At 34.7% G+C, this 19741-nt stretch overlaps 4 protein-coding genes across 7 annotated transcripts in view; 1 reads left to right on the top strand and 3 right to left on the bottom strand.

The window, feature by feature from the left end:
* Positions 1-388, top strand: part of LOC116028946 (protein ZINC INDUCED FACILITATOR-LIKE 1-like) — a 6130-nt gene extending 5742 nt beyond the window's left edge. For both annotated transcript variants that reach the window (XM_031270804.1, XM_031270803.1), the window contains one exon: positions 79-388. In XM_031270804.1, the coding sequence (XP_031126664.1) occupies positions 79-182 (104 nt within the window). In that variant the 3' untranslated portion in view covers positions 183-388. The remainder of the gene's footprint in view (positions 1-78) is intronic.
* Positions 389-561: 173 nt separating this feature from the next.
* LOC116028947 (ABSCISIC ACID-INSENSITIVE 5-like protein 2) lies at positions 562-5466 on the bottom strand. 2 transcript variants are annotated; one of them, XR_004100254.1, is made up of 4 exons: positions 4662-5466; positions 4460-4531; positions 1815-1990; positions 562-983 (listed from the first exon to the last, which is right to left on the bottom strand). XR_004100254.1 is itself a non-coding variant. In XM_031270805.1 (3 exons), exons 1-3 carry the CDS (start codon positions 5457-5459, stop codon positions 903-905), a joined length of 951 nt encoding a protein of 316 aa, XP_031126665.1. In that variant the 5' UTR covers positions 5460-5466; the 3' UTR covers positions 562-902. The 2 variants fall into 2 exon arrangements, 1 of the variants encoding a protein (XP_031126665.1); XM_031270805.1 differs by lacking the exon at positions 1815-1990.
* Positions 5467-8398: 2932 nt separating this feature from the next.
* Positions 8399-11546, bottom strand: LOC116028546 (protein PLANT CADMIUM RESISTANCE 10). Of its 2 annotated transcripts, none has more exons than XM_031270280.1 (4): positions 11333-11546; positions 10795-10974; positions 9666-9892; positions 8399-8860 (listed from the first exon to the last, which is right to left on the bottom strand). In XM_031270280.1, exons 2-4 carry the CDS (start codon positions 10967-10969, stop codon positions 8687-8689), a joined length of 576 nt encoding a protein of 191 aa, XP_031126140.1. In that variant the 5' UTR covers positions 10970-10974; positions 11333-11546; the 3' UTR covers positions 8399-8686. The 2 variants fall into 2 exon arrangements, with proteins under 2 accessions (XP_031126140.1, XP_031126139.1); XM_031270279.1 differs by having other exon boundaries at positions 10795-11011; positions 11333-11544.
* Positions 11547-13348: 1802 nt separating this feature from the next.
* On the bottom strand, positions 13349-16757 carry LOC116030870 (beta-glucuronosyltransferase GlcAT14A). The gene is made up of 4 exons (XM_031273221.1): positions 16076-16757; positions 15904-15979; positions 15633-15748; positions 13349-14019 (listed from the first exon to the last, which is right to left on the bottom strand). The coding sequence occupies exons 1-4, from the start codon at positions 16575-16577 to the stop codon at positions 13502-13504; spliced, it is 1212 nt and encodes a 403-aa protein (XP_031129081.1). The 5' UTR covers positions 16578-16757; the 3' UTR covers positions 13349-13501.
* Between the last annotated feature and the right edge of the window lie 2984 nt (positions 16758-19741).

Raw genomic sequence — 19741 nt, 5'->3', positions numbered from 1 at the left:
AAAAAAAAAAAAAAAAAAAAAAAAAACTTGTTTCCACCTTAAAAACCTTGGATTGCAAAATACTGTGTTGTTTTGCAGGTGATCAGATGGTTTTCTTCATCTTGAATGTTGTTGAAGTAGTAGGCTTGATTTTGACCTTCAGGCCTTTTCTCCAACTGCCAGAAGACACTATCACGTGCTGATACTTCTGGGTACAACCATACTTCATTCTATCTTTGAATTTATGGTACATTATCATATACTCCGTACTAATTAGTAAACCATCCTCAATGTCTCTGGGGCTGCATTTTTTTTATTTTTTATTTTTTGTTTTTTGGGGTATATTCAATGAGAGACATGAGTAATAAGATTTAAACTCTTACTATTAAGTTACACCTTTAAATTCTAATTTCCATGTAAAATACTTAATTTTATATTTTAATATAAATTTGAATTTTAATACCCTGGCCCCAAGGAGAGGATGATAAACAGCTTGCCAAAGCAAATACAGAAATACTCAGTCCCTGCTGTAAACACTAGATGTAAACCAAGAAACCATATTTAACCAAAATCAGAAAAGGGTAAACTTGTCAAAACGGCTTCCAAAACTTTCATTATACAGGAGGGAGGAATTTGATCCTACAAAGCATTTGCAATAAGTAACAAAAGAGCTACCAAAACTATGATCTTCAAGTTTAAACTATGTAATGTACATACAAGAAAGAAATTAATCAAGAGAAAGGCAGGGAAAGCCAAAGGCGAAACCAACGAAGGTTCCAGAGGACGACGATCCAATGCAAATCTCATGCAGTTGTCCAGGCAGGTACAAGGGGTGTAAGGAGGAACACTAATTTATGAAAGTTGTTTTAGTGACACAAGAATTCTATGCATCTATATACTGTTATCATTCACGAAACCAGTTGTCAGAAAGGGGCTGAACTTGTTCTGCGCAGCTGATATTTGGGCTCTGGAGGTGGAACATAAGGCAGCGCCATCTCCTTCTCCTGCAAAATAAACCATATTATAATCAAGACATTAATGAATGTAGCAGTGAAAAATCATGAGGATCAAAGTGAAGTAATTGAATAACATCATATGAAGAAATTGTGCAATTACATCAGACATTCATATCATATCATGTAAGCATGTCGGGGTTGCTTTCAGAAAGATGTTTCCAGGGCAAGAGCATACTTGTGGTTGAACTCCAAAGAGTTTAATTTAGTCCCAACTAGACCATCAAGTTTTCTTGCAAGCCAATACGGAGGTCGACATCTATATTTATATATGCATATATGTACACGAAGGTAACAGAAGAAATTCTTTCCAATGGAAACGTTTCACAGTAGCACATTTGTCTCAACTGAGATTCATAACCCAACACACAGTTCCACACATTAAAACAATAGAAAGAGATATTTCTGAATGTCATCTGTCAATATCCTAGTAAATTCAGAAATAGTTTTAGAAGCAAGAACAACTTGTGCCATGTTTCTCACTATTCAGACAGAATTTGTAACAGAAAGTGGACAAAATTAGAATGATAAACCTTTAAATGATACTATGATAGGCTAAAGAAGTCGTTTAATTACTTAAAAACAGAAAGGGGAAGGAAAACAGGAAACAAACATGTAGACAGCAATACAGCATGAATGAAAGCAATTTTTTATCCTCAAAAATATATTAGAATGCCAAATCTTTTTATGTTCTTGCCATATCAAGTCCTATATTTTAATAGAGTTAATTCTCAAAAATGATCCCTTGACAATGTCATAATTCCCAAACTAGTCATGGCTTACCAATTTACCAAATTACATCCTTGACTATGCAAAACTTACCCAATTTAGTCCTCCACTGATTCTGTGGAATTGCCATCAAATGAAAGGACAAAGTAAATTCAGCTGAAGGTTTGACCAATTGATACTTTCCTTCCATTCTCTCTCTCGATCAAAATCTTTTGTCCCCTCTTTGTCAGGATATTCTCCCATGGACATCTGCTGAAGATCTCTCAAACCTGTAGTAGACCACCACCACCACCATCAACAAAAGGCTTTGGCAGCAGCCAATCTTTGTCCAGGGGCAGAGGTATGGGGGTAGTGGGGCCCCCACAGAAAATTTTTGTTTTATTTTTTAAATATATCCCCAAAATGATGTTGTTTTACATCGTTTTGGGGATATATTTTAAGCAAAAAAAATAATAAAATAAATTCAGACCTACTGCCCCTGACCCCTCCACCCCAGAGTTTCACCCTCTCCTTCAGGCTTCAGGCTTTAGTGCTTCTCTCCTTACCCTCAATTGAAAGCTCTTTATTACACTGGAGGGAAGTACCCAACTTTGCAGACGCTTGCCTATCAATGATCACTTTCTTGATTTCTAGTAGATGTATTGTTTTATTATTTGCTTCATGGGTTACCATTTTTAGTGTGTTTGGAGCTTTGGAATTTGGATTCTTTCATATTGCTCCTTTTACTGTCAAATTCTATACTACCAAGTAGATTATGAATTAGCCTAAATGTGGAGTGTTGTTAACAGGATTGTAAACTTCATTTGTATCAGTGTGTTGGACTATTGGCAGCTTTATAAGGCTCAAACTCAATTTACTTGTCTTAAGTTGCCCAAATTCAAGCCTATAATACATGCGGCTTCTACTAAAACAATGTCTTTCAACATGTGAGTTCTTTTTCTTTTTTTTTGAGTACTACAATCTAACCTATACATAATATCTGCTCAAACAACATGATAATGCCAACATCCTTGATTGGGATGGGACTCGAACCTAAGACCTTCCATTTGGAATGGTAATAGTGATGCCATCAGACCACAAGGTACTTGGCTTCAACATGTGAGTTCTTAGCTTTCACTCAACTATAATTCTGGCTCCACCTTGTCTTCGCCTCTTACCCTTTAAGGCCATTGATGCTCTCCTGCTTACTCTCTACTTGACTAACACCAATTTATTCACCATCTTCTCCGTCGCCAACTACTTCCTCCACCACTAGCACAACAAGATCCACAATTCTACCCCTCTCCACTCCGCCACTCTCTTTGAACTCGCCACTATTGTTTTCCTCATTGCCTCCTTCATCTATCTCCTCAACTTCTTTGGAATTTACTCCATCCAATCCTTCATTTCTAGTGAATTTACTTCTTTGTCCTCACATTTGAGGGTGATTTCACAGAGGCAGAGATGGAGGACTAAATTGAGTAAGTTTTGTAAAGTTGAGGACATAATTTGGTACAGACGTACAGTTAGTAATCAAGGACTAATTTTGGGATAATGACTTAGTCAAAGGATCATTTTGGAAATTACTCCATCTGTCCCATTTTACCAATCTTACTTTCCTTTTTAATTTGTCCCAAAATTCTGTCCACTTTCCTAAAATAAACACTACTAACTTTATGTTTTCCCAACGTATCCTTTTGTGACTTTCAAAACTATCCATATGCTTTTTGATTTTCTTATAAAATGTGTACCTTTCTAGACTTTTCCATATCTTTACTTTTTCAAACAATTATCTCTTTCATCTCAAGTACTTTGCACATCATTTCAAACTTTCTCATAACTTTTATTTTTCAAACTTAAATCTCTTTCCTCTCATCTCCTTCAGCAGAATTAGTAAATATTCATAGACACAATATATACTCTATAGTCAATAGCAGGATTGCCTTAGTAAGGAGAAAGGAGAATTTTTGCATCGACGAGGCGGTGGTGCTCGGTTGTGCCGCAAAGGCAATCTCGCTAAAGATCTATAGAGCTTTCATGTCATTGATCTAGATCTACATCCATTTCCATGGTCGATTCCTACTTATCTAGTTCAGTGAAGTAGTCTACCGCCATTATCTTCATTTTTTCAGCTCTCTTTTAAGAAACCTCCCATTTCTTTCTTGTGTCACTTTGCATTTTGAAGTTTGGTTTTTACAGAATGAGTCATAGAGAAGAAGAAATATGCTAGGATGGAAATGGGTGGTTTTCTTTTAGCAGGAGGTTAAAATTGAAAAGTAATGTACTTTTCTATTGTTTCATAAAAATGAGTGCTAAAAGTAAAGTGGACAAACAAATTGGGACAGAGTAACTTTTTAATAAATGATCCTATTTGTTTCCATTTCAGATTTTCAGTATGCAGAATGAATGTGTCCTGTTAGTGTTACACAACAGTAGAGGAAGAGTCATGTTTCCATGTCTCTGCCCAAGTACAAGGAACAAGTTTTCTATACATTAATAACTTATACTTTGTAGGACATTATGACCTTGTGTTTCAGCCAACTGCTTCATGTTAAGTGATTTTCTTTTGAAATATTAAAGGGCTATCCGGCTATATGATAAGCCAAGTATTTGCATCTGGATATTATCTATGACTGAAAGACAACAATGCAGGCAAGGGCATTTAAAACCAGTACTTGTAACACAACAATAAATTCAGGCATGCAAAGAACTCACTGGTACCATGCATTTATGACTGAAGTTGCAGTGCAGAAGCATACCTTCTGTTTTTTAAGCCTTTCATTCTCTTCTTCTAAACGAGAAACCTTGTTCTCCAGCTCATGGGTGTAAGCCTGTCACATCAATGGAATAATATTTTATGGCAACATTAGAAATTTAATCAGGATTTCTCTTTTCCTTTGTCTTCTTCTGGGTTTAAGACAAGTTGAAATGGGCTGCTCCCTCAAGACATTTAAAACTCACCTGCTTCCTTGCTCGTGACCGAGCTGCAGACTCCCTGTTTTTTATCATCCTTTTCTGCCTCCTTTCAGCACTTTTCTCAACCACAGTGTCTGGGGCAGTTCGCTTTGTTCCAGGTGCTTGAGTGTCCGATAGTGTTCCCATCATAGTTGGGGACATGGCCACCTGTGTCTCGGGAAAACTTGTATCCATGATTGGGTTTGGTACAACAGGTAGAGGCTGGCCTGTCACGTAAACAGGCAGCATATTTGGCAGTTGTTGCTGTGGAGGTGGTGGCTGCTGTGACTGATGAATTGTTGGGATCTGATAATGCGTCCATTGAGTTGGCTGCTGTACCGCATTCTGCTCTAGCAACACCATCGAATCTGCCAAATTTTTGTTTCCCGGTGATGACTCAGCGACTATCCCAGCCTTAACCAAGAAGTCCTCGAGCGTCATCTCACCCAGAGTAGCTTTCCTATCAAGGTCACTCCTCTTCTGCCCCTGCTGAATATCCTGCCACACCTCATCAACAGTCTTCTTGCTAAGATCCCCAGATAGCGGGAGGCTGGAGTCACCGGGCTGGGCAACTCCAAAATCAGTTCCCCCTTCCCCTTGACTCGCCTCAGCAGTCCATACAGTCTTGAGAAGCTCATCAAGATTCATGCTGCTGAGAGGCTTCCCCAAATGCCCTAATTGATGCTGAACCTCATCAAGAGTTAGGCTGTAGAGTGAGCCCTGCCTAACCAATGCACTCGATTGGGAGTCTTGAGTATGAGTGTGGGCTCCACCACTCCCACCACCGTCCCCCTGAGATCCCATACCTATCTTCCCACCCCCACCTCCACCCCCACCCCCACCCCCCTAAATCAAATCTATCTAAAATCAATTAACCTAAAACCCCTTCAAACTCCAATCACTTCAATGAGCAAAGCGCAAAGCTCAAAGCTCAGAGCTATACACCCAACAAAAACGAATCATTCATTCCTTAACAAACCTATACGCTCGCAATCATCGAGAAACATAAATTCATATATTGAAGCAAAAACAAATCAATATGTGTATATACATAGAGAAAGAGAACGAGAGTTACATTTAGCAGAAAAACCTTATTGTGTAAGAAAATGGCAACGGCGGTTGGAATTTGCATGGATATCAGTGGAGCTCCAGCATTTCCTCACAACAACACAACAAAAAGCCCAGAAACCATTCTCTGCTCTGTTAAACTGGGGGCGAGCTAACTGAGTTCAGTTAATTCGGTCGCCTCTTTTTTTTTTCTTTTCTTTTTTTTTTCCTTTTTTTTTTAAGTATATAAAAATAAAAATGAAAATATTGGATTTCGAAGCATTGAATTTGAAGCAGACCGACATTCTATTCTCTCTAGAAAATTTTGCTTCCACCACTTTCATTTAATTATATTATTTGCCTACAACCCATTGCTTTAATACCATCCGAGGTCTTCCGAATATAATAATTTTGTTACGTTTAATCTTAAACTTTTAAATTGATAATTCGTGGTCCTTCGATTTTCAAATTGTTATCGTCTGTAGTTCAATTTAACCAAATATGGTCCTTCAACTATCAAATTTTAATGACTCATGCCTTTCAAGAGAACCACATGTCCACAACTAGTAAAATTTTGAAAGTTGAAGGGTCATAAGTGATAAACTTGAATCACAGATAATAATAATTTGAAAGTCGAGGGACCACAGGTGATCAATTTGAAAAATTAAATAAAAACATGACAAAATCACCATACTCGAAAGATCTCATATGACATTAACTCATCAATTTTAATCCTAATGAAACCATTCGATTGATATTTATTAATCGCAATTTTCTTGTTATTTTTTATAATGTATTGATTAATTATTAGCTTTAATAGGTGTTTGTATATTCGATAATGTTACATGTATTATGAACACATTTTTTATAATCTTAATCGTAGTCCATTGCAATTATCATATGTTTACATCGTCTTCTTTATGTTCCTTTTATATTCTTGTAACGTTTTTTTTTTCATCGAGATAATAATCAAAATTGAAATGTAAATTTTCTCAAAAGAAAGCAAAGACAACACGCTTGTTGGAAGAAGGCAATGCTCCTTTCGAATCTAAATTCGTAATCTCATTCTAGCACTATTTAAAAACTTTACATTTTTTTCAATTCTTAGCTTTATTGCGTTTATTTTTTCTTTTTAGATACAATTTTTCATCTAAATCTTGTAAATAAAGTAATAAACCTTGTGAGATTAATTTCTAGATTAGTATTCCTTCTCAAGGGCACGTACGCGACAACTCATGATAGCCATTCCATGTAGATATTGAATCAAATCATTTAAAAGAGAATTATGACTTAGCAAAACAAATACGGAGTATAAATTAGTACGATGATGATTATTACTCCGTGTTTAATAATTAATTAGCAATACTGAAAACACAATTTATATCTGATGAGCTGTGTTTGTCGGATCCATAATTATTTAGTTCCTTAGAAGATACGAAGTGTGAAATTTTTGTCAAATATATTTTATTTGTTACAATAACATATATTTATTCCCTTAGTACATAGTATACTCAATTATATTGAGTACTATTGACGTCAATATTAATGCATCACATAAGTTCAATACATAAATATTAAAAAAAAAATTATATGATCTTATTTAGTTTGAGAGAATATGAGATTCTCAAATTTGTTTTTTAGTTTACTTTTTTTCATGAAATTTATTTTCCTAAATTTTTAAGATTATGTAAAATTTTGAAAAAAAAATTACATTATATAAAAGCATTCATTGAACCAAATAGTTCCTTGATGTTTTTTAGCAATAATCTTTCATGATGGACAACATAATTTTTAATTTAATTTTTTTCAAACTTATGCTACGCCTTAACATTGGCATGCCCCTATTTAGTGAATATTCACAAACTTATTTTATAATTCTCAGTATGCTTCCAAAAAAAAAAACACTAGAATTATTAAAGTTAAGTACTCCCTCCATCAATCGCTGTCTTTAATAAAAAAAAAGTTTTATAATTCACGTTTTTCGATTTCGCAAAATATATCTAAAACCCCATAAAGTCATCTCATATATACTTATAAATGACAATTTATATCGTGGACCAAGTATACAAAATTTGACTTCATAAACTACATAATTCATATTCATAATGCACAGAATTATATAACTGAAAACGCATAAACACTTAACATAATACATAAAATTTATGTTCATAACGCACATAATACATATTCATTATATCGTGTTGATGTGTATGTATATTATGAACATAAATTAAATACCTTATGAAGTTAAATTCTATATATTGGACCAGAAACCATAATGCACTGTGAAGCTTCGTCCACAATTGAGACAATCTACATTTCTCATCCATATAGAACTTTAATGATTTTGACAATATAATAATGATAGTGGGAAAGGAGGATCCGATCTGCATCTGAATAAAAATGTCATCTTTTTATTATAGAGTGGGATCAACTTTTAGAGAAAGGTGGCTTTTTGTTGCCACCGAGGCCCCGCAAGATTCTATTCTATTTCGTCTTTTATCTTCTAACTATTCACTAAAACCTTTTTTTTTTATATCAAACTATTCACTAAAACCATGTTCCCAAATTGTTGCCAATGCCTCCTTAAACACTAAACAGAAGCATTCAGCATTAATTTAAAAAAGAAAAGAAGAAAAGTAAATTTGCATATGAATCACTGCCAGTCTGCCACTAGAACAAAGACATAATCTATCGAATCGACTAAGCTAGTTCCGCACGGCGGCTGTACCACTTATTTCTTTGTAAAGTAAATGTAAATGTTCATAAAACCTATGAAGTATGTTCACTCAAGACTACTCACACGACTATATGAGCCAAGATTCATTTTATATCAATTGGAATAAAACGCCTATAGTAACAGTTGCAGAAACTCCAATAACAACGTACAAGTGAGTGACAAAGAAACCAATGAAAAACACAGGAGGAAAGAAAATCTGTCTTGGTGACAAATGGCTAAAGACACCAAGAAATTTGGAATCTACTCATTTGTTTTCAGAAGCTAATTCCATTGTTTGAATTTGAGGGGCTCTAACCTCTGTTTGGTTTAGGTCGGGGGAGTTTGAGTCTCCAGACCTCTCACGAAGCTCTCTGTATTCCTGGCACATCGCACACAGGTGGCAGAAAAAATGTGTCACGAAGTCCCCGCATGGTGCTTCCTGCACAGGAATTCAAGAAAATAGCAAATTAAATCAGTGGGAAAATCTTTGAATACCCCTACCAAGCACCTACATCTTTGCCATGTCAAGACAAAGGAAGGGTATATGCATTGCATTCTCTCTTCTTCAAATAATTGCAAAGGATGACCTATATGGCTCATATGATTTACAAATATCAAGATGTGAAAAGATCTTTGAGACACAAAAATGAAAAGAGAAACAAGTTGACAAGTGCTTCTGAGATTTGAGTGGAATTGCAAGTCCATTTGGGATGCTTCAAGATTATTATAAGTTCAAGGAGGAAAAGGATAGCCTTTTCAAAGAGTTCTTTTACAGACTTTAAAACTTGAGACAGAGAAACTTGGGTAAGTTGGGTTCAAACTTGCCCACACTTACATTTCTTAAGGACTGGCATTGCCTCTTATAGAGAAATGATTCTTTATTCTATGCTACAGATACCCAACACTCGAGCAATAAGCCCATAATCAGAATCTCAGGTTAATACACCTACTAATGGTACCTTTTGAAAGTGTTTAGAGCAATATTTCAAAAAGGGTGGAAAAAAAAAGAGCAAAGCATTTAAATTTTTTTTTTTAAAAAAATAAAATTAAATGAAGATGCTCATGATGTACGGAGTAGTAACTAGTAAGAAACGAGGACAATGATAAACCACATTTTCATCCATCAACATATTAACAAAAAAGCATACCACTGTTGGAGAGAAAATTTTCAACAATACAATCAGACCATCAGACCAGATTTTAACACATTGTGCAAATATGGAAATGCACTGGAAATGACATACCTGTAGATTGTACTTTGATCGCAATGTTCTACGATAGCCACAAGCGTAACATGCAACAAAGCATCCAGGTAAACCCAGAAGAATTCCATCGGTTAGCATGCAGCAAAATGAATTCACAAGACTCCATAAAATGAAGTGGGTCAAGCATGAACCTGCGAAGGTTCCAGAGCCCAAGAACTCCGCATTTTTCCCAAAAAGATAGCAAGGGCAAAGAAGACCAATGATACCTGAGCACAAAAGTTTGCAATCAACTAAAAATTTCTAGGCCATCAAAATTAGTTTTGACCATTAACTATTACACAAGACATCACCTAAAAGCACAAAACAGAAAAGAGAAGGAATGCTTCTAGCTACACGGAGTCTGATGAAGTTTTATACACTCCTTTGTTCTAATTTCTACAAACACTTCCTTTTTGAATGGAAACATGAGCTAAGATCTCAATACCAGCCTTTAGGCAATAGGCACCATAGTGGCATAGCCTAGCAAAAAGGAAACCAAAATCCTATTTCTATGGAGTGGATTATGCATTTGAATGAAATATTCTCTTAAACTGAAAATAGCTCTGAAGCAACAAAAATCCCATTTCTGAAGAAGGAGAAACACATAAAACTTCTACAGATTTAAGGTCAAGAGAGGTAACATTGTTAGATGGCAATAGTTAAAAAAAGCCTTCATCATGAGAAAAAAGCAAAAACTCAACCCATATTTAGTTTCTTATTGTGTTCATTTCCAGAGGTTACATAAGTGATCAGGCTACTTTAACCAATAAAACTAATCACACCCTCAGTGCAACTCCAGAACTCCCATGGGTTTTAGAAGTGAGCTTTAGAAATCTCTTGGCACATTTCTTCATATATTTAGCAATTCTACCTCCAAATAATAGCAATCACATGCACCATATTGTTGGTTTCTGATATGTTTTAGGCTTCAGCCATAATAAGTCCAAAACAATGATCAGTGTGGATCAACAGGATGACATTGTAAGATTATCCAACTTGAATTGCTCCAGCCAGCTTACACAAGTAGAGAATAAAATACTGCTGTCATACTAGTTAATCACTAAAATTGCACCTTTTATTCACTTTTTTCTTCTGATAAATCAAGATCTCAGGGCAGAAAGTAGCGTACAGCTCTGCGGATCATCAAAACAAGCGCAGATTCCAGAAGACCACTGTTCCCCGCCATCATTTCCCTGTTGTCGTTGCGAAGGGGCATTCTCCTCAGATGGAATGCTTTCGGGCTCTCTATCTGACTGGCTCAACGGAATGTATGGAGGCGGCACATAACTGCCCGGCCCTTTCATTATTTCTTCTTGAAAGAGGATATATTTCAATTAATAAACACCCTACAGCAGGATCGAAGAAGAAATCCATTTTAAACTATTCGAAATTCGTTCATCTACCCTAGCGAATCAAACAACGGATCAATAATATAATAAGCCACGGATGGTAGAAAACATATAATATTCAATGATATTTTAACCGCTACAAATGTTTTTTCATGAATTCTAGCAATCAAACAACAGATCAACAATATGATTAAAAAAACACATACTTAGAGGTAAGGAACGGACGAGAAACATCAAGCTAGGAGTTCAGCTCACAATTGACAATGCTAAACAAAAATCTAGCGATGAAATTTAGAGAATATAAGTGGCAAATCAAACCTTAAGCTCCTTGGAGTCTCATAAACTATGATGATATTTGCGATACTCGTAATGAGACAGCCGATCTACCTGCGGCGAGACTCTGAAATTGCTGAGAGAAACAACTCTGCTTGTTTCAATTCGTCTAGTACTTGGGAGTTGGGAGCAATCGGTATGGACTATGGAGGCATGGAGCACGTAAGAGCTAACGTAAGCCGCCACGGCAAGATAAATTTGTTTTAGTAAGACATGGTTTATTCAACTACTTTTTCGACCTAATAAAAAAGATATATGTTAAGTAAGTTTGAATTCATAACTTTTTAATTGAGGAGTTATTTTGTGTTACTAAATCATAAAATTATTGATGACTAGATCAATCTTGAACACATGTGTTAGGAATATAGCGGAATAATGTGGAAGCGAATAATCGAAAATTGAGAATTATAAAAATTAAATAATAGGGAATAATATAATAATAACAAACGAATTTCTAAATGGGACAATATAATAAATATATATATATTAAACTCTTAATTAAAAGAGTAACGAAAGAGAATATATATATATTATATATATAAGTAACGTGAGAACAAAGAGACAAGAAAGAATGATTCCAATTACAATTGTATTGATGTAATGGATAAGCAAAAGACAAAGCAAAGTAGCTAATCTATTTATACATCAAAGAAATGCTAGAATTGCGCCAATTGCAAGAAGCACCAAGAATTTCGGAGAACGTGCAGAAACCATGCTGCCATGCAACGTGGAGGGTGGAATTAGTCTTCATGGATTAATTTGAGCCACATGATTATTTTCTAACAACATGTCTATGTTTAAGAATCATTCAAAGAGATAAATATATTGAGTTCAATTGTTAAATTAACTTTTCAGGGTTAATGGTGTATATAGTTGAGATTGAAATTCGAACATCCTTATTAATGGAGTTTATTCATGGTTTTTAGAATTTTTAAGGATTTTTTGTAAGTGTGATTAGGAAAGAGAAAATGAGGGGATGAAAAAAAAAATAAAACAAAGCTGGTTTTTTTTAAAAGAAATAAAAATTGGAGCTGTCAGACGTGCATTGCACGCGCCCGCTGGGCGCCTTTAGTGGCTGTCACGCGCGTTTTTCGCGCATGGATATAAAGCATGTGGATCTCACTTTCTGATATAAACTCAATTCTTACAGATGGATCTCTCCCCTTCTCTCTCTTCCTTATCTATCCTCCATATAGACTTCAACTGTTTCAAAAATCATGAATTATGCTATGATGTAGATGCTCTAAGAACTTGAGAAAAAAAGTAGTTTATGTTATTTAGCTCATGAAAGTAGTTTATGTTATCTAGTTCATGAAAGTATGAGTTGCGCACCTTTCTTTTGGTATTTAGTATTTTATTTTTCAAAATTTATGAGAAGAAATGTCAAAATAGCAAGACAAAGGTATCATTATACATATTCGTTAATTATAATTATTATATTGTAATGGTATATCACTCTTTATATGCTTTATTCTTTGAATTAATATTCTTCTTAACCAAATAATATAAATTAATACTCCGTATTCTGAATAATTTTTTTTATATAATTTAAATTACATTTCTCAATATTCTTTATTCATGAAAATAATGTATTAATATTATTTATTTAGGGAAAAAAAACATATTAGGTGCGTTTTTTTTAAAACATATTAGGTGCGTTTAGTTCTTGGAATTTTTTTTTTATGAAAAAAAAAAACCCCAAAAAAGAAAACGTGTTGTTTAGCATTATTTCCACTTTTTTATCTGAAATTAATTTTTGTTTTTCTATTTATCCAACCCAACAAGGTTACAAGGATGTGGAAAAACAATTTTTGTTTTCCGAAATTTTCTCAATATAAACACATAACTTTATCTAAAATCATTATTATTATTACCTATCAAATTTCACTTATGTATCTTTTTTTTGAGAGGGTCACAACTATACCACTACACCACAAGTTCTTTGGCTTATGTATCTAAAAAAACAAAAAAAATCTTATTTTTGTCACGAGAAATCCAATATGAAATCTACTTTAACTACCAAGTTTTATTTTTCTTCATAAACCTTATTTCCGAGAATGTTTGGGTACAACCGTACAAACATAGATAAATAATTGATCAAGGGGAAGTAATCATCCTAATAACTACTCCGTATACAGTCATTTATTGTGAAAATTATCTACATCGCTGCTTGGTAGAATTCTGACCTGAAACAAGTTTAGTTAGCAAAGTTTTCATTCTTCTTGCACCAGTTCCATGCTGCACAACACCGTATTTCTCAATCTGCAAAGCCGAGCATGTTTGGCGCTTGCTATCTCCCTTGGAACACCATCCCCCCAAAGAAAATTGTCCGTTGCGCCTCTTGAGAAGTTCGCGGTCTATTTTGTTAAGGACGGGATCATTTTTCTTGAACTTCCTGGCAAATGGCCGGTTGCTTTGTATCATTCTTCTGTAATCTTTTAGTCCGAGGGACCTGGGGTGTTGCTTTGGAGGGATGTCCCAGGTGATGTAGTGAAGGTCGTGATTCACTGTCGTGTTCTTGTAGTCCTCAGAATTGCATGCAACAGTTTGGAAATAGCCCTCGGGAGATGACACGAAATTGGTGTAGTAGAGGAGAAGCCTCCTCGGCAAGTTGTCCCAGCCTACAACACAGTACTCGGCAAAGGATCTTGACAAAACGGTCCAAGCTGAACCTGAATATGGAAATGGAACTAGTCATCAATTAATCCTTAATTTTGTGTAAGGGGAATTCACATCTTGAAGGCATACAGAAATTTATACTCTCAACCTTTTTATATTAATTAAAACAAAATAGTTAGGAGATTTTCTACAACTCAGCCGGCTACAGGTGTCTAAATTTGTCATGTTTTAAAAATACAGAATGTGGCATTTTGTATAATAGCACCAAACCCATACCAAACAATTAAGTATGAAATTGTAACAATGGGACAACATTCAACTTGCCCACTCTAAGTTTTGGCAGGGTTTTTATATTAGATTATTCGTCCTACTCTGATGTTTAATAAGGAATAATAAATGTGATATTAGGTAAGTGATAATTAAATGCAAAAAAATTGCCCCACAAGTAGGTGATAGGATATGGTTGATCTGTCTTTTCCTTTTACTATATAGGATATGGTTGATACAGGTGTAGTTCGTAGCTTATAAACACATGACACAGAAGTAACAGTAAATGAAATTCCTGCAACTTCACATGTACTTCCCTAGACACAGATTTGCTTTTCCCCCAGTCTAATGAAACTCCATGATTGATTGTTCACATTATCTGATAAACCGGATTACGGCGAGTCAAATTTATAGGGTTTCTCCATTCCAGACAGTATGCAGCCTATTTATCACGGGTTTCTCCATTCCAGACAGTATGCAGCCTATTTATCACGGGTTTCTCCATTCCAGACAGTATGGAGCCTATTTATCACTCATGATTGACACTGACAGTCCATACCATATCTTATTAGCTAAGTGATAATCAAATCTCGGTAAATTTGTGAAATGCCTGAACCATCCACATGATACTTTATATTAACCAGGCAAATACCAAACAGTTGATGGTTTGGTCGAGTGGTCTAAGGTGCCAGATTTAGGCTCTGGTCTGAAAGGGCGTGGGTTCAACTCACACAGCCGTCAATTCAAACCAAATTATGTTTTACATCCCCCATAAGTCATTTATCTAAGCCATGCTCATAATATAGCTCGAGCATAAGTTATTTATTATTTATCTAAACCATACTCGCATAAGTTATTTATCTGAGCCATGCTCATAATAAACACTACTCTCGACTTTATAAACACTACTCTAAGACTTTGCATTTAGAATTCTAGATACATTTATCCATAACAATAAGTTCAAGTGAAGTTTCAAACATTATATGACTTTGTCCTTTCAGAATTCCAAAATGAAATTGATATCTTAACTAACAAGTTAAATATGCTCAAAAAAAAAAAAAAAAAAACTAACAAGTTAAATATAATATCCTGTTTTCCAATTCCAAAATTAAATAGAATTCTAGATATGTTATACCTACCAGGACAATAAGTTTGAGTGAAGTTTCGAACATTATATGACTTTGTCCTTTCAGAATTCCAAAATGAAGTTGATATCTTAACTAACAAGTTAACTATAATATACAACTCTCCAATTCCTTATGGGGAAATTCTTTATTAGGCCATTGGACTGAACTACCTAAGCAAAATATACTTGTGTACTAAAAGTCACAAAACTAAAAATTTACTACTACCAAACTAAAAGTACAGTACTGTGAAAAGGAAAGGATATGAGAGGAACCTGTGTAGAGCTTGAAAGCAGTTGGGAGAGTTCTCTGCTTGATAGCCCACCAGATCTCTGATTTATTGACACTGTGCAACCCTGGATCTAATATAATTGGTTTCCCTCTCTTATTCCTGATCAAAATAACAAATAAAGCATTTTCAACCAGCAAAGAACTAAACCAGGCCATAGCTGAACTTGTAACACTGTAGTTACCAAATCAACTACTTGATCTAACAGTAATTTTATCAAACAATTGGTGAGCACTATGCATAATGTAAAATCTTACAGTTTCCAACCAAGGTGGCTGGTGTGCTGTATGAAGTTCAGATCCCTTGGCAAATTGGAGAAGGAATGGATCAGATCTGAGGAAATGAGAGGGAATAAATTGAGTAAAATTTGTGTAAATAAGTGAATGATAAAAGTAATTTGTAGTGGTAGATGAGAGCCACTCACCATACCATCTTGGGTTACAAGGGGATAATCAGAGGCGCTGAGATTGATGAACCAGTCCCAATTTTTCGCAGTCCTCAGAAGCAGAGACATGGCGTGGAGAGTGGTGGCGAGCATCGTCGGACCTCTGTAGGTCACCAAGCTAGGTTTCTCCACCACCCACACGTTCCCGATTTGGGCGAACACGGCGTTTCCGGCGACGAACCCGGCCAGCTCCCGGTGCTCCGACGGCGGCGCGTCGGCGTCCAGGTGGATCAGGTAGTAGTTCCCGGGGTGGTAGAGCGCGTGCACCAGACGGCGCAGCCTCGGCACGTCGCCTCTGGAAGCGGAGATCAAGTACGCAAACGTGACAGGATACTCGCCGGAGCTGGGGCGGACGAAGACGGAGGCGGTGGGGCGGAGAATGGCGATGCTGGGGCGGTAGTGGGAGAGCTGGGTGGGGATGAAGAGCAGGAACAAGAGAAACGAAGCGGGGATGAAGCAGATCCTGAAGAGCTTAGCGGCAGCCATTGTTGTGGGTAATGAGGTGAGGAGGGGAGTTAAAATGGGCGGTTAGCAGTGGTTAGAGGCGGAAGGTGGAGGAGCGCAGTCATAATGAAGACAATGGAAGGAAGAGTAAAGATGGAGGGAGATGTATAGCGGCGGGGAGGGGGAATTCCTTTCTTGGAAGTGAAGGCCTCCATGTGTCACTTCCATTTTCAAAGGTTGGTGTAATGTTTGCTTCTTTATGCACTTGTGCTTTGCTTCACTTGACCGGCCATAATGTCAATATGTGATCTCATAGTGAAAGTTGTTCTTAAAAGAGGTATTTGGTAAATAATGGTTCGCTGATGGTTGATAGTTGATTGAGTTAGTGAATTTCATTAGTTGATACTCCGTATTATTAATTAAAAGATATTTGTTAAATTAGTTTATAATTAAAGATGTTTGTTAAATTAACTTATAACTTATTATATACAAGATGGCTTTCTTAAAAAGATAGTTGAATTTTTAAATTTTACTCCGTAACTTTTTGGAGCAATAAGTTATTACAAAAAGCTAATTAACCAAACATACTGGTTATTTAATCAAGTCAAAATGGACTGGTAAGCAACTATTTTACAAGAGTCAAAATATAACTCCATGGCCTTTTGTTCTACTTTTATCAACTGTCACTTTTTTGCTCCACCATAGTTACTCCTTGACTTCCATTGACTCCAAAAATACTTAACAAAAATTGTGGACCTATCACTTTATAAGTAATATCTTTTATGGTGGCTTATTGGTAACATTTGGTTACAAAGCCAACAACCTAACTAACTTTGTTGGAATTACTCCAAAAATAATTTAGCAAAATCTTTAGAATAAAGAACAACTTTTAATACTATAGAGCACAATTAAGCAAAGCTACCGAATATATTTGTTGAAAAATGATGTGACATTTTTTGTAAATAATTCAAACTCTAAAATGCAACTAATAACACTATAAAGTACAATTATCAATCATATAGAGTGCAACTAAGCAAAGCTGAAAAATGCACATGTTCACTACACTTATACATATTATTGGAGCACTATATGGTGTTTTTAGTTGAACTCTATAGTCTCATTGATTGCACTTTAAAGTTTGAGTTATTTATAAAAATGTCACGACGCTTTTTTCCTCCCTCCTTACTTTAAAATCGTTAGATATTCTCAAATTGACAATTTTATAACTCTATATTCACAATTTTAGAGCTCTATATTCAATAGTATAATACAATTTCTGAATCTATATAACATAATTGTGAATATAGAGTTCAAATTGTGAGTATTGAGTAATGTAATTTTGTATATTTAGATTTAAAATTGTGAACATAGAGTTTGTAAATTGTCGGGCCGGGGCTTGGGGCACGGCCTTGGAGTTCAGTTATTATGCTATGAACCCGGGATCACCTAACTTAGGTCCATGTTCATAATTTTTTAACTTTATATTCACAATTACAGAATTCTATGTTCACAATTTTAAAACTCTATATTCAATAGTATAACACAATTGTGAATATAGAGTTCAAAATTGTGAGTATTGAGTAATGTAATTTTGTATATTAAGATTTAAAATTGTGAACATAGAGTTTGTAAATTGTCGGGCTGGGGCTTGGGGGCGGCCTTGGGGTTCAGTTATTATGGTATGAACTCGGGATCACCTTATCTAGGTCCATGTTCATAATTTTTTAACTCTATACACTTTTCCAAAAAAAAAAAAAAACTATATATTCACAATTACAAAACTTTATGTTCACAATTTTAGAACTCTATATTCAATAGTATAATACAGTTTCTCAATCTATATAACATAATTGTGAAGTTCAAAATTGTGAATATTGAGTAATGTAATTTTGTATATTCAGATTTAAAATTGTGAATATAGAGTTTGTAAATTGTGAACATAGACGGGTCCACTTTACAAAGTTGACTCAGGTCCGTAGCATAATTTGTCTTTGAGTTGGAGATTCAACATTTCAACCTTTTTTGGGAGGAAATATAAAAGGTATGCACTAAATTCCATATTATGACCCTATAAATTAGTTTAGGTTGCCATTATTCAAACAAAGAACGCTAAGACAGTTTTAGTCAAACTTGAAAGTTTGTGATTACCTAGAATTCAAGTCAATAACTTACCAAATTATATTATATTGTTTTAAGAGTTAATTCCATTTTTTGTCATAGATTTATAGGTGGCATTCCACTTTTAGTCCTCTTTTATCAAAACATCCACATTTGGTCATAGTATTATTGTGGCATGACCTTTTTTGGTTCTCCGTCAACAAAATTGTTGAAATGTCGTTAAATACAATGGTTTTTCAATCATTTTTATACAAAGTAAGTTGACCCCGCTATATTTTTATGTTTATTTTTTTGAAAAAATATGTAATTGAAGACCAAAATGCCCATTGTATTTAACGACATTTCAACAATTTTGTTGACGGAGGACCAAAAACGGTCATGCCACAATAATACTATGACTAAATGTGGATATTTTAATAAAAGAGGACTAAAAGTGGGATGCCACCTATAAATCTAAGACCAAAAATAGAATTAACTATTGTTTTAATAAACAAAGTGTATCAGTTTCCAAAACACAAAGTGTATCAAGAAAGAAATATATTTATTTCCAAAAAAAAAAAAAGAATAAAGAAATCTATACTATATATAAAAATAATATCCTCCTCCTAAATTTTCCCGCTCAAACTTTTGGCAATATTAATTACATAATTTATTAGTAAAATAATTAATAAAGTCTAATTGGTAAGAAAATGTTATATAAAAAATTAAATAATATCTATTAATTATAATTGGTAAGAATATGTTAATACAAGAAATGTTGAAATAGCTATGGGAATATAATATTTATGGAATTGGTAAGAAACGTTGAAATAGCTATGGGAATACAATTCAAACAATTAATATAAATATGGAAAAATGGAAAAGTATGGAAGGAAATGTTAGCCCTTGAAGCCGTAGACTCTAAAAAATGGAAAAATGGATATGAATCAGTAAAGGAATATAAGGAAATGAATCTTTAAGGAAATGTTAGTCTACACGTAAATCTTTAAGGAAGATTTTGCATAAAAAATAGAATAGAATCAATTACTGATAATTTAGCCTTATTTTAATATTAATCATTAAGGAAGATTTTCCATCCATAATTGGCC

The sequence above is a fragment of the Ipomoea triloba genome, chromosome 9 (assembly GCF_003576645.1).
Source record: "Ipomoea triloba cultivar NCNSP0323 chromosome 9, ASM357664v1".
In the NCBI taxonomy this organism is placed as follows: Eukaryota; Viridiplantae; Streptophyta; class Magnoliopsida; order Solanales; family Convolvulaceae; genus Ipomoea; species Ipomoea triloba.
Note: the sequence above shows the minus strand (reverse complement) of the source record. Positions and strands in the feature narration are given on the sequence as shown.